This window comes from Eubalaena glacialis, chromosome 2, assembly GCF_028564815.1.
Source record: "Eubalaena glacialis isolate mEubGla1 chromosome 2, mEubGla1.1.hap2.+ XY, whole genome shotgun sequence".
NCBI classification, from domain to species: Eukaryota; Metazoa; Chordata; class Mammalia; order Artiodactyla; family Balaenidae; genus Eubalaena; species Eubalaena glacialis.
The window spans coordinates 81,647,819-81,674,646 of NC_083717.1; the positions used below are offsets into that span (position 1 = coordinate 81,647,819).

At 37.3% G+C, this 26,828-nt stretch overlaps 1 protein-coding gene across 4 annotated transcripts in view; it reads left to right on the forward strand.

Moving 5' to 3' along the window:
• WDR72 (WD repeat domain 72) overlaps nucleotides 1–26,828 on the forward strand; it is a 199,966-nt gene that overhangs the window by 41,180 nt on the left and 131,958 nt on the right. For all 4 annotated transcript variants that reach the window (XM_061182106.1, XM_061182105.1, XM_061182108.1 and 1 more), the window contains one exon: nucleotides 1,289–1,484. In XM_061182106.1, coding sequence (XP_061038089.1) covers nucleotides 1,289–1,484 — 196 coding nt within the window. The remainder of the gene's footprint in view (nucleotides 1–1,288; nucleotides 1,485–26,828) is intronic.

A 26,828-nucleotide genomic window follows, 5' to 3' on the forward strand; every position in this document is an offset into this window, starting at 1 on the left:
TCTAGTATATGTCTACTCCTGGCCATAGGATATGTCTACTCCTGGCCATAGGATATGTCTACTCCTGGCCATAGGATCTGTGTTCACGTGTTATATGTGTTTTCTTGTGTTGTAGGTGTGTGTGAGTTTCCTGAAGTACACTGGGCTGTCTGTTCTAGAAACTGGGGGTCAGGCAGGTTCTCCAAGAGGTAATAGTTGGCGGGCAATGCCATCCGTGCCCCATTCCACAAGTCCAGGCTCCCCATATATCACACCTGCCATTTTGTTATTTCCCCCCCCTGCTCAGAATTTCTGTAGTCTCCTTTGAAAGTATTAGGAAAAATAACAAGTTCCCCAATGTCCCACAGAGAGAGGTCAGTGATGGGCACTGGGAGATTCTTCAGGAACCCTAGCTGATGCTTTTAACATAGCAGACAAAAGTCTGGCTAGGTGCCTTAGTGAAAATAGGAGCATCGACATAGCAAAATGGTTAGAAAAGAAAAAAATAGCAGAGGAACTACCCACTGCCCCTTCTCACCACACCCCAGTCATACCCACTGATGGGCTGATCAATGCATGGCCCTCGTGGTGAGGCACAAAGCTGCCCTGTAAACCTCTCCTAGATGAGCCTCAGCAGCACCCAGCAAGAATAGTCTTTGTCCTAAACTATGCTGAAGGTAACCACATGCTGACATTCTTGAAAGTATCTTAAAAATCTTTGTCCTGTGAGACTATTTTTGGTCCCTGTGTCTTTGAAGCTGTACATTCAGTTGGAACTATCTAATGCTTACCTCTTTTAGATTGTGTCTACACTGAGTTTCCTGTTTGGATTAGAATCTGTATAGTTCTGGGAACAGCACCAAATCACATTTTGAGGCTCTAAGTGGAAGATATCAGCTCATGATACCCTTGGGCCTAAGCTTGTGTCTACAAATAGCTTCTTTTTGTGGCAACAAATTAGTTCTGGGGTTTATTTTATTCTGCATTATTTCCGATGTCTGCCTCACTGCCTGAATCTGCTGAGTGATGATCAAGTCCTTCATTTATCTTATAAGTAGATCTGGCCTGGAATTCTCCTCTTTACTTGTGTCTTTTGACCTTCCTAATAGGTCTTTGAATTTAAAATCTACTTGGTTTGTAAAGCTCCCCTGTGCAGTGTTATGTGGAGAGGTGCTAGAGAAAGCAGAACTGTCATTTTGTAAATGGGATTTTAACAAAAACTTATGTTACTAGGGGGGAAAATCTGATTTAATTTTAAAGAAAGCATTTGACTATTAGCTTACAAAGAATGCCATTTTTTTTTTCATAGCTACGAAGTCATCAGGTAATTTGCTGTGTGTGCAGTGACCATTCCGTGGCTCTCCTTCACCTTGAGGGGAGGAGGTGCCTCCTGAGCGCCCGGAAGCACCTTTTCCCTGTGAGGATGATAAAGTGGCATCCCGTCGAGAACTTTCTAATTGTTGGATGTGCAGATGACTCTGTTTACATCTGGGAAATTGAGACAGGTAAATTGAAATTTTACCTCTTTTCATCCTTTATATCTTTATGCATCAAAGCATTTGGCTGGGTGGAGAGTTCCAGAAAAGACACGGTGATGCCCTCACTTGCATTTAATGGCTTCGTTTGAAGGTGTGTATGGAAAATAAACACAACGGCCCAAGTCAGATCCTAACCCACTTACGATTAGCTGACAGAGCAGTGCGCAGGAACGAGCCGGATATTTCTGGAAGCTATAAATAAAAACATAAGTTATCCACTTTAATTATTAACAAGAGAGAAATTTAGTGTCCTACAACTAGTCTCAGTCATTGAATTCTGCTTTCTTCAGCATACTTACCATCTCAGCAACATTTTGAGCTAATTGTTGATCAGTAATAATGGAATATAATTAATTACAAAACTCCAAAATGTTGAGTCAGGGAAACTGAAAACTGAGTGGTTCCATTGAACTTCTGATGTCAGAGCATAGAGAATGTATAGTTTGAACTTATAAGTTTTTTAAAAAGTTTTACTATATAACTTAAGATTGAGAGTAACACATTTCAGGCCAATGCTGGGAACAAATCAAATAAAGCAAGGTAATTAATGAATGTGAGTCAAGGGAGTGCCCTGGAGAGTACATTTTACTGAAACCCATTGCATGATTTGTATTGATTAATCAGTGGTGGGTTTATGCTGGGTGTTATGAACAGACTGGATAGTTTATAATATAATAGTTTAGAGCCATACTTCACCAAAATAATTGCTATTTTCTTTACATTTGACTTTCATGTATTAATGATGATGGTATACGGAGGATGCAGGATAATACCACCTTATATTTGTGCTTTGCTTTACAGCTTTGATGGGCTTTCATGCTCATTTCCCATTAGATTATCACAACTTCTAGGGTAGGTAGAAGAGGTACTATACCCCATTGCATGCATGAGGAATTTGTTGCTCTGATTTGTAAGTGTGCTAGGTTACACACTAGTAAGTGGTGAACCAATATGAGGCCCCCCTCCCCGTTGTTCTTTGCACATATTCACAAGATTAGGAGAGTTTAGAATTCTTAGGTAATCTATCAACCTGAGTGATGGTTGAGTATAATGGATCAAATAGGTTCTAATTCCTGAACTTGCCTCCAGGACCTGCAAGCAAAAACTATGATCTTGGACAAATAACTTGGCTTCACTGCATGTCAATTTGCTCACCTATGAAATAGGAGTAATAATACTTGTCTTCCTATTAGGATTAAATTAACAAATACCTACAATTCTTGTAAACAGAGCCTGTAGATGCCAAGTCTTTAGTAAGAGTTAACTATTATTAATATTATTTAAAAATGCAGCAAAATCTTGATTTGTGCTAGTGAAATATGAATCTGTAAAACACATACACTTATAAATGTGTGCAACTGCCTTTTTTTTTAATGGTTATGATAGCATGTATGTATTTATTTATTTATTTTAACTTTTTATTTTATATTGGCATATAGTTGATTAACAACATTTTGTTAGTTTCAGGTGTACAACAAAGTGATTCAGTTATACATATACATGTATCTATTCTTTTTCAAATTCTTTTCCCAATTAGATTGTTACAGAATATTGAGCAGAGTTCCCTGTGCTACACAATACATCCCTGTTGGTTATCCATTTTAAATATAGTGCAACTGCATTGTCCTTAATTGTGAAGTTGTAAATACTTGCTAATCAAACATATTTTTTCCTAGAAAATGGAGTCTAGCAAGAATAAAAAAAATCTGGGCACTCATAAGTGTTTATGGTTCCATTGCCCCACCATGACACCTTTCAGTCTATGCAACTTTTAATTTATCTGTTCTTGATGGGGTGGGCAGTAATGAAGGGAAGCCAAACCACTAGTACTTCTTGAAACCATATTTATTCCCACATCGTATTTTAATTGTATTATTTCTTTTTATGCTCCCAAGATATATAATCAAATGTAGAACAGTTGAAAAATACAGAGAAACATAAAAAAAACCCAAATAATCCTATCCCACTGCCTAAAGATAGCTGCTATTTATATTTTGATCTACTTTCTGTCAGACATCTTTCTATGTCGATAAATAGATGTCTATATTATATTTCAGTCACAGTCCTGGCCAGAAATTGAAGTCAACCCAGGTGGGTCAGATGAAGAGACTTTAAGGAAAGGACTCTTTATAGGGGTGTGGATAGGGATTAAGGAACAGACAAGGAGTGGATAGTGAGGCCATCACCCAGACAGTAGCAGTATCAGGAAGCTCTTACCACCTCTAGGGCTGAAGTGAAAGACAAGAAAATAGTGGTACCGGAACCCAGTTAAGCTGAAGCCAAAGAGGAGTGGATACTCCCTGGGATCATGGAAGAGAAACAGCTCCCACCAGAAATGCAATACTGAGACAAAGAGAGAGTTGGAAGAAATTCTCTTCTCTCTCCTTCTGCAGTCACCATCTTCATTAGTTTAATCCAACTGGAAGTCAGAAGGACATTCAGTTCTAGGCATCAGCCAGGGGCACAGAACAGGACACAGAAGGGTATTGGAAGGATGGAGTAGGTTGTCAAATGGACAATAATTGACATATTGGCCATTATGGACACACCATACTTTAACTCAGGAATCTCCTGTAGTTGGTTATGTATATTGTTTCCTATAAAAAAAAAAGCTTGTTTTAAAATGGCCATATAAAATGATATGCACATGTTTAGTGCCCAGTTAACTTATAGGATATTTATTCCAAATGAAGCTATGAGGCTGTTTTATCTCTTGGTGATCTACAGTAATAGTTTATAAACAACCATAACTCAACTTAAGCTTATAATTGGTGAAAATGTTACCAATAATTGTATCATTGCCTTCACATTTGTGATGTGCCTCTTCACTTTTTCAAAGCATCCTCCCCTTGATAATCTCATTTGAGCCCCATGACACTCTGGAGATGGCTGACAACTGAACTCCTTACCACACTCATTCCTTTTGAATAAGTCTGTGTTGTTCCTTTTAGTCTGTGTCTGGTATTAGCTTTGTTTTGAGTTGCCTTTAACCTCAGCAATTCCAATTTTGTTTAAAATTTAATGAACTACTTTTTCTTTCTCAAGCTGTATTTCATCTGGCTAAGATACTTCCATTATGTTTGCTATACTTGATATCTATTTTATCCTTTTTCTGTAAAGGTGGGAAAATCCAGGATCAGGAAAACTTTCCATTTATAGTTTCATAAAGTTAGGAGAAAAAATGCCAGCTAAGACCAAAACAATTAGGCTGAAAAGAGGCCTATGAGGGTATAGAATATGCTTGTTCACTGACATGCCTGGCACATGAATAAATGAACCAACCCAAGTTTTCTTGGACTTCAGTAGACTGAGTACAAATGAGTTCATCTTACCATTGGCTGGTTGCAGTGGCTCTTAGAACGTGGCTGCCCAACTGTAGCTAGACCCTTAGCTTTCTCTTCCAAGTCTCCCTTAGGGTTTCTGGAATTCACAGGCACATACCTCACTTCCTTGTGTAGAAGTCTGTGTATTTTATACGCCAGCCAATTTTTCTTCTTTTTTTCCTTTTAGCTTTGCTAAAAGGTTCAAACTTGGTTCCATGTGTGAACAGACCTATTCTCTGCTCCATTTTTCCAGCCCTCTGCCTCCTCTAAATACATGGAGGAGAATAAACTGACACTCAGGCATTTATCAGATCTTTCAGCACTAGAGCAACTCCAGAGCTCCTAGAGAGAGAAATAGGAGGTGTCAGCGGGATAAGGATTTGGGGGCAAGAGACCTAGAAATAAAAGGCAGGGGAAGGGGATTAAAGCCAAAGGTAATTAATTCTCAACTGCACCAAAAGCCCACCTTGGCAGAAGGTTGGGGGGTGGGGTATAGGTCAGTCCCTGTGCCACCTTCCTCCAGGTGTGGAGGACGGAATATGAGACTTTAGTTTTTCACAAACACTTTACAACAACCTATTCTCACTTTATTCATGAGATGTATTTATTCATTTATTTATTCTCTTTGGTAGAATGCAAAAGCATATTCTAGAGCCACGTACCCCCATGCCTATCTTATCTTGAAATTGTCTGAGGTGTATCTTTTCAGTGACAGGTGGCATAGCCAGATATGTACCAGGGTAAAGTTTGGGATCATAGGTGGGAATGCTCATCTCATGGGAGAAGCAAACAATCAAAGCAGAGGAGTATTTATGCAGCAGTGGGGGCCCTTGTCTTCTGGCTAAAAGTGCAGTGCTGCCAGGTTGGGAGTGATGAGGGCATCTAGTTTTGCTTATTGATTTACCAGATGTCCCATGATGTTTAGGCCTGATTAGGAAGGGAAAAAATTGGAGATGTCATTTTGATTAATATTTGAGCTCCCACAGTATATTTGACACTGACAACTCTGGGCAGTTTTGTCACCCTCATTGCTATGAGACACAATAGGGATAATGTAATACTGATTTTTTCCCCTAAAGTGCATACCAGAAATAAATCTCTGCTCTGAGTTCATTTTTCTTCTAAGAATTGAATTTAAATTAATTCTGAGGACTTTTCTGTTCACAGCAATGGATTTACATTGCAGAAAACTTGTGTAATGAATTTCTTGTGTGTTATTAAATATAAATGTTATTATTATTGAAGGTCTTCTGTTAAGCTTATGGCCTGTGTTGTGAAATATGCTATATTAAACAACTGAATTTTTTTGTAGGAAAAATGAAGCCTTATTTGCTTGAAAATAAAACATTTATTGATAAGATAGGTCAAAAAAACTTTCTGTAAAGGGTTGGAGAGTAAACATTTTCAGTTTTGTGGTCCATATGATCTCTATTGCAGCTACTGAACTCTGCCCTTGTATGTAGCATAGAAGCCATTGACAATACATAAAGGAGTGGGTGAGGCTTTGTTCCAATAAAGCTTTATTTACAAAAGCAGAAAACAGGCTGGATTTGCCTTGCAGCAGTAGTTTATAGACCCCTAAGAATGATGGTAGTGTTTTTTTTCTCTTTATTTATTTTATTTATTTTATTTTTGGCTGTGTTGGGTCTTCGTTGCTGCACACGGGCTTTCTCTAGTTGTGGCAAGCGGGGGCTACTCTTCGTTGAGGTGTGCGGGCTTCTCATTACAGTGGCTTCTCTTTGTTGTGGAGCATGGGCTCTAGGCACGTGGGCTTCAGTAGTTGTGGCATGTGGCCTCAGTAGTTGTGGCTCGCGGGCTCTAGAACACAGGCTCAGTAGTTGTGGTGCATGGGCTTAGTTGCTCCGTGGCATGTGGGATCTTCCCGGACCAGGGATTGAACCTGTGTCCCCTGCATTGGCAGGTGGATTCTTTTTTTTTTTGCACTCTTTTGAGAGCTTTGCTTTACCTGTTTCTTTTAAAATTTTTTTAAAATTATTTATTTATTTATTTATTTTTTATTTTATGGCTGTGTTGGGTCTTCGTTTCTGTGCGAGGGCTTTCTCTAGTTGCAGCAAGTGGGGGCCACTCTTCATCGCGGTGCGCGGGCCTCTCACTATCGTGGCCTCTCTTGTTGCGGAGCACAGGCTCCAGACGCACAGGATCATAATTGTGGCTCACGGGCCTAGCTGCTCCGCAGCATGTGGGATCTTCCCAGACCAGGGCTCGAACCCGTGTCCCCTGCATTGGCAGGCAGATTCTCAACCACTGCGCCACCAGGGAAGCCCGGCAGGCAGATTCTTAACCACTGCGCCACCAGGGAAGCCTGATGGTCATTCTTTTTAAAGATCACTATTTTGACACCTCATTCTAAAGCAGTTTGTAATTTTAATTCATTATACTTCACTGACTCTCTATGGTTATACCCATTTTGCAAAGGAGGAAATGGAGCACAGAGATTTTTTGAATCCGAAGGTCCCCAGGCTGAGTGTTGGGCACTTGCCCTGGAATGTGTGTCTCTCTTTCGTTCTGGTGTGTTCTTCACTGTACCGTACAACAGGAGCACCTTCTGCAGATGGAGGTCAGTTTTTTGAGACTGTCAAGCAGGGAATTACATAAGAAAAGCTCTGAGAAGAAAAGAAATGGCTACCAGGAGACCCCCCCCCCCCATTGCTCCCCTGAAGGAGAGGGTCTCTGGCTATCTCTCGGCACCTGGCTCTCAATTTACATGCAGTTCTAACAGCCCTAGTCGTCGGATTTCTCAGATGACAGATTAGAAACAGGAAATTGCAAGTGGGGAGACTGTTAGTGGCAGGCACTCTGGTAGCAAAAGCATCAGCTGACGGGAAGGGAGGATAGGCAAAACTATGTGTCACTGCTCAGGGCAGTCTTTCCTGTACTCAGGGGAAAACGGTCACCCAGAAAAAAAGAATGCTGAGATTGTTTCCCTTGTTCAGGAAGCTCTTAGATATGCTTGCACAGGTTATGGGCAGCTGCCAGTCGCCTTCCTGTGGCTCCTGCTGGGGAGCTGGGCCTTCTCCTTCCCAGCACTAGCTTCAGGAAGAATATTTAAAGGCATTATATCCAAGGTGGATTCTAGACCTAAGAAAATCTCAGAAGCGGCTTGGGGCCTGGAGTTCAAGGCCAATGAGTGGGTAGAACTGAGAGTCCATGTGAATCTATTTTTGTTCATGTCTTCTTGTGTCTGCTCAGGTAATGTGAGCTGTGTGACCTTGAGCAGGAAGCTTTACTGCTGCAGTGTGGCCTGAGGATCCAGCCTCTGGTTATGACATGGTTACTGTGGGAAAACACATTCTGAGTTTTAAAACAACCATCTTAGAAACAGACCATTGGAACAAAGCCTATGAATATGAAATTAAGGAAGTAAGGAAGAAGATAATACATTTTGGGGTTATTTTCACCACAGGTGTTAAATTTCCTCTCTCTTAATTTCTTTTCCTTAGTGAAATTAGTAGCAGTTAGGTATAAAATTATTCAATCTACTATGATGCCATGTAAATGAAGCATTTGTTCTTCTGTGGTTTCAAAGTACAAGAAAAAAAGAAAATTTAAAAACTAAAACTATTAAGAGAGATAAGATGAGGTTTGTCAACTAATAGCTTATAGGCCATATTTTTAGAAAACATCCAGTGTTTAATCTACTGTAGATCTGAGTTTGCTTTAATTGTTTAGGGTGAGGTCTATATAGATATATGCAAGGCACAGTTTCCCAGATATATGTAGTCATATTTTCCCTAAGAGAATAGAATCATGTGTCTAAATTCCTACTTTGCCACGCCAAAATATCACACAAGGTCACTACTTGGAGGAGTAATTTTCCAGTCCACAAATTTTAGTTGGTTTTCTTCTTTTGCAGTATATGTTGGGTTGGCCAAAAAGTTAGTTCGGATTTTTCCGTAAGGTGTAACAGAAAAACCTGAATGAACGCTTTGGCCAACCCAATAGTATATTTAGTATATAGTGTATAAAATAAAAATTTTAAATTCCACTAGTTACCAACTATACCATTCTGAGGGGACGTTTTGCTTGATTTTCTCATCAAGGTCACCCCTTTGTAGATATAGGGGTAAAGTTATGTTGTGTCGACTGCCTTGTCAGCACAAACCAAGTATGACTTTCACTATATGTGTTTTAAAGGTAGGTTTTGGGTGTGCAGCATCCGACAGGCAGTAGTCTCTCCAGTGTGTCATTTTCTCAAAGCCAAGTTATTTTGTTGTGGTAGATTATAGATGGAACTCTCTTGGGATGATTGTTTTTAGAAAAGAAAAATAGGATGCATTAAAGCACAGGGTGGGCTTTTTTCCTATATCACCTTTTCTTCTTTATTATAATAATTACTGATGTTATTGCTCAACGTGTATTTTTAGTTTTACTGCCTATTTTTTGAATCTTTATTTTTTTGTCCTTGGTCCTAGTTATCACAGCTACACTATAATTTGAGATTTTGATTCACGTAGTATTGTGTGCACGTGCATGCAAGTGTTTATGTACGCACTTGTGTATATGAGCTTTGTCTGCGGTTTAGCTACTGAATAGTTGCACAATTGTCAAAGTTCAATGTCTTGAGTAGAAATTAGCATCCAGAGGGGTTATGACCATGAGCCCTGAGATTCGTACTGCTGGGTTTGAATCTTGTTCTACTCTTTCCAATCTTTATTATCCCCAGTCAACTTATAACTCCTCAAAGACTCACCATCTCTTAATGGCAATTAGCACTGAATAAACATTAATTATTACTTGTATAAGTCCTTCATATATTACCATACCAGTTTATACTGAAAGTTTCACTGTTTCTCCCTCTTTACCTCCTGTCCCCACTCTAGTTGAGCTCAACAGTTATTTCTTATTCTGATGAAAGGCATACCACTCTGAGGTATACTAGAATTATCACATATGGCCTTCCAATAAAATCATGGAAAGTTTATCCCTTTGAAACAATTTGAAAAAATATAGGGCAACATATAAGAATGTGGTATATGAATTATGCTAAAGTGCCCAAATGTACTGACAAGTATTCTAAGCTCTTAGCTGAAGGCAGGGATGAGGGCAAGTTAGTGTAGTGGAGAGTTTTCTTACTTGTTCCCATAGCACAGTGTACTTATAATTTCATACTTAAAATTTCATACTTCAGTAGCCTAAAACACCATAAGGGCAAGAACTGTGTCTGTCATGTTCACTGTTCTATTCCCAGAAGCTAGCATAACACCTAACACATGGGAAGAAATTAACAAATATTTGTTGAATTTAATTAAAAATTTTAAAAATATTTAGCTTTTGTAAATAATATGCTACTAAACAACCAATGAATCACTGAAGAAATCAGAGAGGAAGTAAAAAATACCTAGAGACAAATGAAAATGAAAACATGTTGATCCAAAACCTATAAGATGCAGCAAAAGCAGTTGTAAGAGGGTAGTATAGCCATACAAGCTTACCTCAGGAAACAAGAAAAATCTCAAATAAACAACTTAAACTTACACCTAAAGGAAGTAGAGAAAGAACAAACAAAACTCAAAGTTAGTAGAAGGAAAGAAATCATAGAGATCAGAGCAGAAATAAATAAAATAGAGACTAAAAAAAAAAGAAAAGATAAATGAAACTAAAAGCTGATTCTCTGAAAAGATAAACAAAATTGATAAACTTTTTGCAAGAATCATTAAGAAAAAAGGGAACAGGCCAAAATCCATAAAATCAGAAATTAAAAAGGAGAAGTTACAACCAACACCACAGAAATACAAAAGATTATAAGAGACTACTAAGAAAAACTGTATGCCAATAAAATGGACAGCCTAGAAGAAATGGACAAATTCTTAGAAAGGTACAATCTCCCAGGACTGAACCAAGAAGAAATGGAAAATTTGAACAGACCAATTACAAGTAATGAAATTTAATCAGTAATTTAAAAAATACCACCAAACAAAAGTCCAGGACCACCTTCATAGGTGAATTCTACCAAACATTTAAAGAATTGTTAACACCTATCATTCTGAAAATATTCCAAAAAATTGCAGAGGAAGGAACACCCCCAAACTCATTCTATGAGGCCAGCATCACCCTGATACCAAAACCAGACAAAGATATCTCAAAAAAGGAAAATTACGTATTACTGATGAACATAGATGCAAAAATCCTCAACAAAATGTTAGCAAAGCAAATCCAACAATACATTAAAAGGATCATACACCATGATCAAGTGGGATTTATCCCAGGGCTGCAAGGATTTTTCAATATCTGCAAATCAGTCAATTTGATATACCACATTAACAATAGAAGACTAAAAACCATATGATCATCTCAATAGATGGAGAAAAAGCTTTTGACAAAATTCAACACCTATTTATGATAAAAACTCTCCAGAAAGTTGGCATAGAGGGAACATACCTCAACATAATAAAGGCCATATATGACAAACTCACAGCTAACATCATACTCAACAGTGAAAAGCTGAAAGCGTTCCCTCTAAGATCAGGAGCAAGGCAAGGATGTCCACTCTCACCACTTTTATTCAACATAGTATTGGAAGTCCTAACCATAACAATCAGAGAAGAAAAAGAAACAAAAGGAATCCTAATTGGAAAGGAAGACGTAAAATTGTCACTATTTGCAGGTGACATGATACTATACATATAAAATCCTAATGCCACCAGAAAACTACTAGAGCTCATCAATGAATTCGGTAAAGTTGCAGGATTCAAAATTAATGTACAGAGGTCTGTTGCATTCTATACACTAACAATGAACTGCCAGAAAGAGAAATTAAGGAAACAATCCCACTTACCATCACATCAAAAAGAATAAGATACCTAGGAATAAACCTACCTAGGGAGGTAAAAGACCTGTACTTGGAAAACGATAAGACACTGATGAAAGAAATTAAAGGTGACACAAACAGATGGGAAGATACACCTTATTTTTGGATTGGAAGAATTGATATTGTTAAAATGGCCATACTACCCAAGACAATCTACAGATTCAGTGCAATCCCTATCAAAACACCAATGGCATTTTTGACAGAACTAGAACAAATAATCTTAAAATTTGTATGGGGGGCTTTCCTGGTGGCGCAGTGGTTGAGAGTCTGCCTGCCAGTGCAGGGGACACGGGTTCGAGCCCTGGTCTGGGAAGATCCCATATGCCGCGGAGCGACTAGGCCCGTGTGCCACAATTACTGAGCCTGCGCGTCTGGAGCCTGTGCTCTGCAACAAGAGAGGCCATGATAGTGAGAGGCCCGCGCACCGCGATGAAGAGTGGCCCCAGCTTGCCACAACTAGAGAAAGCCCTCGCACAGAAACGAAGACCCAACACAACCATTAAAAATAAATAAATTAATTAATTAATTAATTAAAAAAAAAAAAAAATTTGTATGGGAACACAAAAGATCCCAAGTAGCCAAAACAATCTTGAGAAAGAAGAACAGAGCTGGAGGAATCATGCTCCCTGACTTCAGACTATACTACAAAGCTACAGTAATCAAAACAGTATGGTATTGGCACGAAAAACAGAAATATAGATCAATGGAACAGGATAGGAAGCCCAGAGATAAACCCACACATTTATGGTCAATTAATCTATGACAGAGGAGGCAAGACTATACAGTGGAGAAAAGAGTCTCTTTGATAAGTGGCACTGGGGAAACTGGACAGCTACATGTAAAAGAATGAAATTAGGAAATTCTCTAGCATCATATACAAAAATAAACTCAAAATGGATTAAAGACCTAAATGTAAGACTGGAAACCATAAAATGCTAGAAGAAAACATAGGCAGAACTCTCTTTGACATAATTCATAGCAATATTTTTTGGATCTGTCTCCTAAAGCAAAGGAAATAAAAGCAAAAATAAACAAATGGAACCTAATTAAACTTAAAAGCTTTTACAGCAAAGGAAACCATCAACAAAACAAAAAGACAGCCTACTGAATGGGAAAAAATATTTGCAAATGATATGACTGAAAAGGGGGTTAACATCCAACATATACAAACAGCTCATACAACTCAACATCAAAAAAACAACCTGATTAAAAAATAAACATTTTTCCAAAGAGGACGTGCAGATGGCCAATAAGCACATGAAAAGATGCTCAACATTGCTATTCATCAGGGAAAATGCAAATCAAAACCACAATGAGATATCGCCTGTCAGATTGGCTATCATCAAAAAGAACACAAATAACAAATGTTGGTGAAGATGTGGAGAAAAGGCAACCCTTGTCCACTGTTGGTGGGAATGTAAATTGGTAGAGCCACTGTGGAAAACAGTAAGGAGGTTTCTCAAAAAACTAAAAATATAACTACTGTGTGACCCAGCCATTCCAATCCTGGGTATATATCTGAAAAAACAAAAACACTAATTTGAAAAGATACATGCACCCCAAAGTTTATTATATATGCTATTATATAGCAGCATTATTTACAGTTGCCATGCAACCTAAGTGTCCATCAACAGTTGAATGGATAAAGAAGATGTGGTATATATCAATATGTGCAAAATGGAATACTACTCAGCTATAAAAAAGAATGAAATTTTGCCATTTGCAAAAACATGGATTTAGAGGATATTATGCTAAGTGAAATAAGTTAGAGAAAGAGAAATATTGTATGATACCACTTATATGTTGAATCTAAAAAATACAACAAACTAGTGAATATAACAATAAAGAAACAGACTCACAGATATAACAAACTAGTGGTTACTAGTGGGGAGAGAGAAGGGGAGAGGGGCAACATAGGGGTTGAGGATTATGAGGTAAAAACTATTATATGTAAAATAAGCTACACGATTTATTGTTCAACACAGGGACTATAGCCAACATTTTATAATAACTATAAATGAAGTATAACCTTTAAAAATTGTGAGTCACTACACTGTACACCTATAACTTATATAATATTGTACATCAACTATACTTCAATAAAAATGCAAAAAAATTTAATCTATGGCTACTAAAAAGGAATTTGGAAAAAGTTTGGATAAGACATAAAACCTCTTCTGGGAAAAAAATTTAAAAATATTTAGCTTCTGTAAGCATAAATCATTCCATATGACTCATTATTCACTCCTAATGTATCAAACTAATGTTACTGCCCAATATTTAGAGACAGAAGATTCTGCCACTGTTAATTTGTGCACTTTTTGGCAAATCACTAAATTGATCAAAGCCTTAGTTTCCTCATGGTGATGATGACGATACTTAACACAATGCTGCAGAAGAGATGTGAGAAGTTAGTATGTGTGAGAATGCTGGCTTTATTTTTATTAATTAACCACATATATGTGTGTGTATATTACATATACATATATTTATATACATACATATCTATATATCTACTTCTATCCACATACATATATATATAAATATATATATAAATATAAATATATATATATCACATGGTTGAGCTAATAAAAAAGAAACCAGAGCAACAAAAGAAAAATAAATGGGACTCCATAAAGATTAACAACTTTTGCCCATCAAAGGACATTATGAAGAATGTGAAAAGACAGCCTACAGAATGGAAAAACTTGTTTGCAAATTATATATCTCATAAATGTTTAATATCCAGAATGTATAAAGAACCCTTACAACACAACAAAAAGACAAACAACCCAATTTTTAAAAGGACAAAGACTTGAATAGATATTCCTTCAAATAAGATATGCAAATGGCCAACAAGCACATGAAAAGATTATCAACATGTTAACCATCAGGGAAATGGAAATCAAAATCTCAATGAAATACCACATCACATTTATAATAAAAAAATGGAAAATAACAAATTTGCCAAGGATGCAGAGACATAGGAACCCTTATAGATTACCAGTGGGAATATGAAGTGGTGCAGCCACTGTAGGAAACAGTTTGGCAATTCCTCAGAATTTAACCAGAAATACCATATGAACCCGCAATTTCACTTATAGATATAGACCCAGAGAAATAAGAACATATATCTACACAGAAACTTGTACATGAATGTTTGTACCAGCACTGTTTATAATAGCCCAAGGGTGGAAACAACCCAAATGTTCATCAGTGGATGAAGGGATAAACAAATTATGGTGTATACAATGAAATTATCATTCTATCCAAATGAGGAACTGATACAAGCTACAACTTGGATGCACCTCAGAAACATTATGCTAAGTGAAAGAAGCCAGTCACAAAAGATCTTATATTTTGTGATTCTTTTTATATGATATATCAAGAATAAGCAAATCCATAGAGGTAGAAAGTAGATTAGTGGTTATCAGGAGATGGGGAATGATTGCTTAATGGGTATGGGGTTGTCCTTCAGGGGTGATGAAAAAAATGTGAAACTAGAGAGAGTTGGTGGTTGCACAACATTGTAAATGCACTAAATGCCACTGAATTGTACACGTTGAAATGGTTCATTTTATGTTATGTCAGTTTCACCTCAATAAAAATAAGAAAACACAGAAATACAGATAGTATAAAGGAAACATTTTTAAAAGCAGTAGAATTCTAAAATTTGTTGATAATCATTAATGGTTAGCATATTATAATTTTAATGTTTTTTCCTTTTACATATTAATCTATACAGAGACATGCTTATATTTATTTTGGTTTGTGAAAGTCTTTCATAAGGCATTATCCAACTATTAGTTCATTATTTTCATTATTGATATAACAACCTGGGAGGTATAATGGGGGACTTTAGAGGGTTTTTTAAAACCCTAAATGAAATCAACTATTTCTTTCCATTTTGAATGTAGGGAACATTTCACAGCAGTATTAGCAATACCTGTGACTTTCTCAACAATAGACATCACAGATAATTTTCATATCACATTACAATTGTTGCCAGTATCTCAAAGTATCATTTATGTTTATCAGTGTTGTAAACTTTTAGGCCCACCACTAGTTCTTGCTATTTAATACATTAATAAAGAAGCATATAAATTTTTTAAAAATTATTTTGATGATTATATTTCAATGTAATCAATATCCTTTATTATCCTGTGTATTTTATTTCCAACATTTTAAAATATTAATTGTGAGAAAGGGTTCATTGGCATTCCCACTGCTAAAGGGGTTCATGGCACAAAAATGGTTAAGAATTCCCTGTTGGTCTAAATGATTTGTAATGTGGGATGCATCAGAATTACTCAATGGTAGCAGTACAGTAGGCGAGTATAAATCGATATCTGCCTTTTTAAAAAATATCAGAGCAAAAATACAATAATAATAAAGAATTTAACCTTATTTTTCAACCAAATTAAATCCAACAATTAACAGTGCATCACTGAAGAGAGGCATATGAGTCTTATTGTATATTTTCTTTTACTTCCATATTAAGCCTCGGTAGACTCCTTTTACATGCATGTGAATACACACACACACACACACACATACACACACACACGTGTGAATGTATTGCCCACCCCCCCCACAGGAATCTTCTGTAATTCCATGTAGTGAACATGAACCTCTACTTTGGTGAAATTATATAAATCTTCATTTGATTTTATAATTTTACAAGCTTTCAAAGTAAAGAAATTCCAAGGATGTAGACAAATTCAAGAAAAAAATAATCTTCATGGGGTAGTTTCTGCTGTGCTCTTTAAAAATCCAGATATCGGGGCTTCCCTGGTGGCGCAGTGGTTGAGAATCTGCCTGCCAATGCAGGGAACACGGGTTCGAGCCCTGGTCTGGGAAGATCCCACATGCCGCGGAGCAACTAAGCCCGTGCGCCACAACTACTGAACCTGCGCGTCTGGAGCCTGTGCTCCGCAACAAGAGAGGCCGCGACAGTGAGAGACCCGCGCACCGCGATGAAGAGTGGCCCCCGCTCGCCGCAACTAGAGAAAGCCCTTGCACAGAAACGAAGACCCAACACAGCCAAAAATAAATAAATAAATGTATTTAAAAAAAAAAAAAACCAGATATCACATTGAAAAGCCATTAACAAAAGAAGCCCAAATAATTTTCTTTTCCCAAATTTGGATTTGCTTCTTTCTCAATCCTCATTTGTTATAAACATTTGAACAATTTTCTACATTTTATTGAAAAATTATACTTTATGTGAATATGGCTCCATATTGTTTTTAGATATCCCAGATGGACTTTTAAAATTCTACAGTATATGATTAATTTTTATCTGATAACACACATACAGGAATATGTGTGTGTGTGTATACATTTTAATGTATTATTCAACTCCATCATTTTTTAATCTCCTGGCATCTTAATATGTATTAGTCATCTCATTGTGGTATTTGTAGGTTGTCTTTGGAGCATTTTGTATGGTCAGAAAAAAATATGAACATCAATACAGTCTCATTCTAATCATAAAAATAAATAATTTTTGCTCTTAAAATTACTTTCACCAATTAAGTGCCAGGCTTCACTGCTTTTATCATTTCCCTTGTCAGTTGCTATCTTTCTGGGTTTTATTTTAGTAAAGAAAATACTTGCAATAATCAGTTTTAGCTTATTCCTGCAGTCTGATTAAATTTTGGATCAAGTGCTGGCTGGATATGTTAGTTACAAATCTGCATTTAATGTTCTCAGGAGCTTATTCTATAGCAACAAAAAGAGGAACACATCAGGAAGGCTGCTCTGTGGCTCTTCCTTAACTTGGCCCCTTTTGCAAGCATTTTATATGAACACTTGGAACATTAGTGGGTTTCACAGCTGCCATGTTTGGTGAAATAAACCCAAAGGAGCCATCTGCCCCTCCCCATGCTGCCTCCTTTCAATTCCCTAACAACTTCACAGTAGCCAGCTGCCACAGAAACGATTGGAAAATCAAGACTCAGTGGACTGTAATGATTGTTATTCTCTGGGAAAGTGGGTTCTCTGATTTGGCTGAGAGATAAAGGATATTGAACTCACTTGATTCATCTGAGGGTTATCAATAATATCCAACTTCCACCATTAACTTACTTGTTAGGATTTGACGTGAAAGGTCTTTTGTGTTTCCAGGGTTGAATCAGGTGAAAACAAATCCAAAGGTCAAGTCCTTGGCTTGGGTGGTGAGCAGGGAATTTGACTATGGGAATGTTGTCAGATTTTATCTTGTGCCATACAAAAAATGCTGGTTGCTAATCTCAGCCTTGTCAAAAGTCCTGGGCCTGGACTGGCCTACTATTTTTCCCTTTCACATTCAAATGCAGGTGGATTCCATCCACTCTAGGCCAAAGAAGACAACAGACTTGTTTCAGCCACTTGGAAGAGTCAGAGTAACAGAAGCTCCACTGAGGGACACAGGATGTCATCTTATAGTTTGTTCATTGTTTGAGGGGATAGCAAGTCATTTCTGTAACTTCAGTTAAATGAATTGTACTTCATGCTGATAGGTCAAAATTGAGAACCAGGAAAATAACTGGAATAAGAAGATTTGATAAGATAGTTTACTTTTAACCCAAGATTTGCACTGGAGGTTAACCTTCTTTGGTCATCACATTTTTCTTACTTCCAGAAGTGTCAATTTTAAGTCTAGTTAGGATTATCACATTTTACATGTTTCTTATTTTATGTCTATCATTTTTAAAACATGTTCTTATCTTCATTTTTCACATCCATGATTGCCTTCCCAAGTTTGGTCTGTTAATGAAACTATCCCTCATCAATGATTTTTATAAAGCAAGTTTTGCTTTCTTTAAATACTAGATTTAAAAGAATCTTTAGTACATTATAATCTAATAATATATAAATAAAACAATCAGCAAAACTGGGAGTTTAGAATTAGATGACTTAGCTTATCTGAATAGATACAAGGAGAGGTCAAATGCATGATCCAGTATCCTATACTATAGAAAACTGAGCACCCTACCAACTTATTTCAGAAAATATCTTTTTCGTTAGTTCTGGCCTCCTGGCTATTAATTATTGTGAATAAAGGTCCACGTTCTTCTAGTCGCAATTTAAAATTTAAAAGCTGTGAAAACAAAAGTTTTTTTGTTTTTTTTTGATTAGTTTGTGGTGAGGCAACAAAACCAAACCTTAATTCACATGAGGTTATTTATTCCACGCAGTGTGAATATTCTTTTTTGCTGTAGATATATGACACGTTTGAGTACTGTCTGCTCTACCAGGCTCTGCTATAATTGTTTTACAGTATGCATTTGTGCATTATCTTTTTTCTGCAAAATCTGAAAAATCCTGAATTCTAAAACACTATGGTCCCAAATGTTTGTTTTTAAATAAATTTATTTATTTATTTTTTATTTTGGCTGCGTTGAGTCTTCATTGCTGTGCACGGGCTTTCTCTAGTTGCGGCGAGCAGCAGCTACTCTTCGTTGCAGTGTGTGGGCTTCTCATTGCGGTGGCTTCTCTTGTTGAGGAGCACGGGCTATAGGTGCGTGGGCTTCATTAGTTGTGGCACGCGGGCTCAGTAGTTGTGCCCGACAGGCTCTAGAGCACAGGCTCAGTAGTTGTGGCACACCAGCTTCATTGCTCTGTGGCATGTGGGATCTTCCCGGACCAGGGCTCGAACCCGTGTCCCCTGCATTGGCAGGCAGATTCTTAACCACTGTGCCACCAGGGAAGTCCCGCAAATGTTTTGAATAAGGAATTATGGGCTTCTGTTATCTTTCTCTGTTATTCTCCCCAAAGTAATTGATAGCTTTCTACAAAATGCCATGTATCTCTGTCTTTGTTTTCTTGCCTCCCATTTATTTAACACATTTTAATCTGGCTTCTGCCTCCACTATTCTAATGGAACTGTTCTTGAGGTCACCTCGTTGCCAAGTCCAGTTGTCATTCTCTGGACAGCAAGTACTTGACTTGTCTGTAGTCACTCTGTCATCAGTGTCCTTCTCTTCTCTCTCCACCCTCAGCCTCACATGATACTGCCTTCTCCTGATGGCCAATAGCCCCTCTTTCCCAGGTTGTCCTACTTCTGTATGCTCTTTCTCTATTGTTTCCTGAGTCTGTTCTCAGTGTCCTTCTCCTTTTGTTTGTATTTTCCTTGGGCTATTTTACCAACACAGATGCTTTTTTTGTATGGTAAGATATACATAACAGACATTTTACCATTTTAACTATTTTTCAGTGCATAGTTCTGGGGAATTAAACACATTTACATTGTCGAGCAACCATCCTCACCATCTTGGGAACATTTTCATCTCCCAAAATGAAGCTCTGTACCTGTTTTAAAAATGTCTTCATTCCTCCCTCCCCTCAGCCCTTTGCAAACACCAGTCTACTTTCTGTCTCTATGAATTTGAATCTGACTACTCTAGGTACCTCATATAAATGGAATCAGTACAGTATTTGTCCTTTTGTGACTGGCTTATCTCACTTAGCACAATGTCACCAAGGTTCATCCATGTTGTAGCATGTGTCAGAATATCCTCTCTTTTTAAGGCTGAATAATGCTTCATTAATGTTTTCTAATTCAGAACTGGGTAGGACAATGGTTGATGCCATATGTAACTACATACAAATCACTTAGAGGAAGTGGCAGTGGATTATAAACTATAGAAACAGTGATGGTGGTGAGAAGAATAGGATAAAATGCTCTGGTTAAAGAATAAGAAAAAGGAAATGGTTCTATAGAGTTAAGAACACACCAAAGACCACTGGCTATATAAGTAAACTAAATAGCCATTCCATGAAAGTCCTGATCAGTAATTCCAAAGGGCATTACTGCTTCTTAACCTCAATATTGTCAACAGTGTCCAGTGATGAACTTGGATCACTTGAAAGATAAGCTATGTTATACATTTATTTTGTAAGCCTCCAGTAAAACATGGAATTATATAGTATACTTCAGAAGTACCAAAAACATTTAAAAATATACTTTAGGGCCAGATGGATTGGAATCTTTATCATCTTTTACATGACCTGTTGAAAATGTTCCTGACTACCTTGCCAGTCAAACACTTTCTTTAGTTCTCTTCTCCTTATTGCCAACCAAACATGATTTACTTTAAACTTAGCCCTGAAGATGCCAATCCTCAAGGTCTGTGGTGGAAATGTACCCTACTGCACAGCATTCTTCTTGCCTTTTCCTAGCTTTCAGTCAAAATACCTTCCCTAACCACTTCCTCAACCACAGTACACACAAATACCCTGAAACTTATCCTTTCTGAACCTCTGTTTTTTTTGTACCTTCCTGCATTAAGAATTAAATAAGATGTGTATTAAGTGCTAAGCAAAGATTAAAATGTACTTAATTAATGGTAGCTAATAGCAGTTTTGATGATGATGATGTTAAAAAGGAGGAGAAAAATCATATCTTACATATAATTCGTTCTGAAATAATTCAGAGCTTTAAAAGGCATTTTTTTGATGTGGTATATTATTGCTCAATCCCAGCTACTTAGTGAATCTCCTCATGGTTTCTAATACTCAGAGTATGAACATAGAAGGGGATTATGAAAAAGTATGGAATGTCTAGCCAGCCTTCACGTTTATTTGTTTTTATGACTATGCATGTATGTATTTAGTTATTTATTTTGCTTAAGAAGCAGGACTTTCACATGTAAAATAGTGAAAACAACAACAACAACAAAACTTGAGGTCTAAATCTGTGGTCCAAAGTAAAAGTACTGCCACAAGTCCTACCTGCATTAGTTTCCTATTGCTGCGTAACAGATCACCACAAATTTAGCAACTTAGAACAATACCCATTTATTAACTCACAGTTCTGTCAGTCAGTCCAGGTGAGCTCAACTAGGTTCTCTGCTTAGGGTTTCACAAGGTCGAATTCAAGGTTCAGCTAACTGGGCTCTGAACTGGAGGCTTTGAGAAAGAATTCAATTCCAGGCTCATTCAGTCCTTGGCAGAATTTAGTTCTTTATGGTTGTAGGTCTGAGGTCCTTGCTGGCTGTTGGTGCTGTCACTCTCAGCTCCTCCAGGCCACTCCCTGATTCTTCTTTGTGGCTTCCTCTATCTTCAAAGCCAGCAATGGCACTTTGCATCCTTCTTATGCTTTAAATCTCTCTGACGTCCCCCTCTTCCACCAGCTGGAGAAAACTCTTGCTAATTTGGCCTGGCCCACCTGAATAATCTCCCTATTTTAAGGTCAGCAAATTAGAAACCTTAATTATATCTGCAGTGTTACTTTTTGCCATGTAACAACATAATCACTGAAGTGCTATCATCATATTCACAGGGGAAGGAATCACATAAAGATGAGGGTTATTGGGGGGTTACTCGTAGAATTCTACCTATCATATTGGTGTTCAGGTAGGTTAGTGTCTCGAGGTCCCCATGGGTAAATGAACCCATGGAATGGAAGAATGAAGAAATAGGAGAAGCTTTTTGGGTAACTGGGTACAGAAACATGGCATGAAATTGTACAAGTGGCACTAGGGTGCCAGGATTATAGTGAAGGTACACTGAGAATTGGTGCTGACATGCCTGCTGGAGATTTGGTCACCCATTCTTTGCCTAAAGGAAACCACTGCCATGTACCAAGGGGAAATTGATTGCAATCAAAAGGTTTTTGTCCTCCCATGACCACCATATCCCTCCAGCAAAAAAGTGACTTTCCATATGACTTCACCGCTCACCCAGCCAGCATCTTTATTCAGGAGACCATTCCCTGATTTTTCCTTGTCCAATACTCTTCCTTTTTCCAGGAAGAATTCCAGATCAACTCAGCAAGATATTTACCTAATTAAATTAACTGAGAACAGAAGTGAATAAATGATAGTCAAATCTCTAGGGATATTGTATCCCCTAAGTAACTTAACCTTCAACCAAGAAAATGAGGGAAAAAAGTCTATTTTTGAAATATTTTAAAAGTAAAAAATAAGCATGTCTGGTGTAAAAGAATCAAAAATACAGAGTGAATGGCATTTTACAATACTTAGAGGCAGTACAATTTTAATGTTTTGTATATAATAGGTAATTATAAACTTAATTAAATATATTTTTTGTATCATAATATAGAAATACTTTTCCATAAACATTCACTTCTTAAATTTGTTCTAAAATTATATGAAGTCTTAGAATGAGGTTAAAAATTGAAATTTATTCATAGTAACTTCTGTGGTGTTAGCACATGTTTAAAAAGAAGGAATATTTAATAAGTAAATACCGTATCCAAAAAACTCTACTTTCAAATTTGTTTAAAATTAATGCATTATTTGTAATCCTTATACCTCAACAACTTTGAACCTCGATGTATTTTGCTCCTTTTTTTTCTTTCACCCTACCCCATCCCCACTCCTTTATTCAGTTTTTCTGGAGGTCAGTGATCAGAATTAGATGTGAGTGTTGGGGTGGCCCAGCTGATAAATCCCAGTGTTTCTTTGAATGCGCCAGAGGCAGTGGCAGAGCTGGGGTTAAGGTCGTGGTGGTCAGAGACTTTGTGAAAATGTATTCTACATACCCTTAAGGTACAGAAGGTTGATGTGAAGCCAATCGTGAGTTTATCAAATTAGGACTTTTATATAGAGCAAAATGAGCTGCCTCCTTGGCAATCTATTTTACAGCTGAATTTATTATATTCAAATACATTTAAGAGTGAAGGTACATGTCTTTATGCCTCGTTTAATGTTTTCAGATCCATCACCTATCCCCACCTTTCCCTTATTTTCTAGTTAGCTAAGTTTGATACCTCCAGGGTCCCCTATCCCTGGTCAGAACCCCCATCAGTTATACATTTTCTGGAGTAAGATGCAGTAACTGTGAAATGGTTTTGTTAGGAAGGGGGCACCAGGTCGATCTCCATACACTTCTGCGAGCAAGGCAATGAACTTCATGTGTAACTGAAGATAAATGGTAAATCTTACAACAGACCCAGTGGTCAGATTCCTTGATATGTGGAATTTGATTACAGCTATCAATCAGCTGTTTTGTTGAAAGGTGATTTTATTAATTTGACTACAAAATTTGGTAGTGAGGCCATTATTTTGGCCTATTCTCTTTTAGAGAGAGTCACTTTGAAATATAACTGTCCTCTTAATTACTGCCCAATATTGTGGTGGATTCAGTTAGAAAATGCCTACCTGATGTAGAAAAAAGACTAACTATATGATGTGTCCACTCACATGTTCTTAATGTTAAGCTTTAGTCATATAAGTACAATTTATATTAATTACTAATCACATAATAGGAATTATTTACCAAATTCTGATTTTTTCACAATCCCATAATAAGCACAATATTTACTTGAAAAAAATTTTTGGTTAAACAAATTGTTTAAAATTTGTTGGTTTATAATATATGTGATTTTACTGTGCTGGGAGGATTTTATGTTTCTGTAGTCATGCTATTTCTACAGTGTTCTTCTGAGGAAAAACACCATGAGTTATAATAAATCAATTACTGTCTCAAATTTATTTACATATAATTTTTAAGTAAATAAAATATTTCTGTACAATGTGATAAAAAGTTAACCAATCTGCGTATTGTTTTTGAATCTTAATTTACTCATTATTTGCAGATGTATTCATCAAGTGATTAAGTTTTCTTTATTAACCATTTCTGTCCATTATGAGATTATAGCTATTGCTTTTCCTACAGACTTAGTTGATCTAGATGTTAAGTTGTAGAGCAAAGTTTGTCTGGCTGGGGCTTTTAAGTATGTAATTTAAAGCTATTCATTAATTAGTAGCAGGCTATGATAATTTTGTTGATTTTGGAAAGCACATATTAGTGGGAGTTGAAAAAATGTTTAGATAGAAGATAGCAAGTATTTAAAATATGGGAAGATTATAAGAGAAATAAAATCAAGGGAGCAACTTCTGATCATGTGGAAGGGAATCGAAGTGTAGAATATTACTACTCCTTCTTCCTTTTCTTTAAGTAGATATTCAAGTCTATGACATATCAGGGATATTTTATCATCTAAATGCGTTCTCTTTACCCTCTGCCTTGTTCTTCTATCACAACTGAAGGCAGCATCCTTCCTAGTACATGTCTTGTTTTAAAATATCTTGATACTTCAAAATCAGATTTCATTACAGGCACATTACAAAGTGATGATTTGCCCTATTTAAAAACAAAACAAAAAAGCTATAGATGCCTTATAAATATTGACAATCCCAATGCACTTAAAATATGACTGTATTTTAGCAACATACTGATTTACAACAGTTTCTGAATTTTCCTTCTTTCCTTTCCTCTCTATGTGCAGAAACTGCTAAAGGTTTTAGGCTGGTCTCCTGACAAATCTCCCTCCAAACTCTCTTGAAAATGACATTCTTTCATTGGGATTTAATCCTCTATCATCTGCTGATAATGCTTCAGCCTTTGTCTCTCTGCTCTGATTGCTGTCTGGAACTGTACTTGTTAACTTTTCATGTCTGTTTGGATGGAAACAGAAACATCTCCTCTGTGCCCTCTTTATTAGGACCGTTTAGGTCGCTAGCAAGCGGCTACTCCACACGTCAAATTAAAATATGTCATTCAGAGACTTACTTGTGTTTCCAGTTCCAGATTCTTGGGACATCAGGAAGGACCTGGCCACACTGCTGAGACCTGGGACAGGCGTCAGGCATGTGAATGCTGCTTTTCCCAGTGTTGGCTCCTCCTGGGCTCTAGGGTTGAAGTTTATAATGGGTATAATCTGGTGTTTTCTTCTGAGACCTTGGCATGCTCTGATGCTTTCATAGCCACCTCCTTCCACGGCTACAAGAAAAGGGTAAAATTTGGTTTATTCATTCAGTGAGCACATATTGAGCTCTGCTTTGTACCAAGCTCACAGAATACATACTTGCCAAAAAGAATTTAGCATCTAGTAGAGAGACAGCTCTGCATTTAAGTAAGCAAATAAAATACAGCAATTACAAATGTGTTAAGTTCTGCAAAGTAAAGAAGCTGAGATAGAAAACAATGCATCAGAGGAGAATTTACTTTAGAAAAGCCTCTCTGAGGAGGTGAGGTTTTAAGCTAATTCTTAAGGAGAAAGATGGAGCTAGCAGGAGAGAATTTATTTTCAAAGATCTTTTTTCAAAAAAAAAAAAATCTAATTTGTGAGCAAGGGGAGGATGACATGGGAGGAAGCAGGGGTGAGAATATGACTTGTGGGTCAAGGAGTTTGGATTTAATCCCAAGTGTAGCCACTGTGAAAAATCATTAGCCAGGTTGCTGATGTCATATAATCCATTAAGAAGTATTTATCTAACCTTTAATTTAGGCCAGACTCCAGCCTGGTTTACTGAGGAGGATTAAAAAGTAAGGCAAATGTATAATCCTACTCTGATTTTGATTATAACCTACGCTGAGAGGCAAGGAGGAGTTTCGAGTCTCAGGTAGGAGGCAGGGGGACCACACTGATCTTATGCTCAGTGAGCTCAGGCCTGGTGTCAGGCAGATCCCAGAGCCACAGAGCTAAACTGCTCACGAGGGGCTGAGTGAGAACCCACTGAAGTCAGAGGATGACTGTCATATGGCACAGCACCCACTGTGTGCCAGAACCTATTCTAAGACGTTTTACATATCTACTCAATCTAATTCTCACAGTAACCCTGCGAGGTAAGAAGGATTAATATCACCATTGCACAGATGAGGAAACTGAGGCACAGAAATGAAATGACTTGCCCAAGACCACACAACAGGTAAGGGTAAAACCAAGATTCAAGTGCAAGGCAGGCTGGTGCTGAGTCTGCTCTTACCCACCATGCAGTGATGTCTCAGGGCTGTCAGCCTTGGTGGTAGAGAGGACCACAGCTAGGCACACGGTTCCAAAGGGGGCCATAGAGAAAGTTCTGGTGTAAATGGTCTTTCAGGACCCAGAAGAAAAACTATTTACTATTTATTATCACCCACCAAACTGGGAAAAGCTCGACTTTTATTTATTTATTTATTTATTTATTTTTGCTGGTAGGAATTTAACACAAATTTACTTGCATAGGTTTAAATTTCACATTCTATAATAAAAATAGAAAGGTTACCCTTTCACTTTTTTTTTTCTTTTTTTAACATCTTTATTGGAGTATAATTGCTTTACAATGGTGTGTTAGTTTCTGCTGTATAACAAAGTGAATCAGCTATACGTATACATATATCCCCATATCTCCTCCCTCTTGCGTTTCCCTCCCACCCTCCCTATCC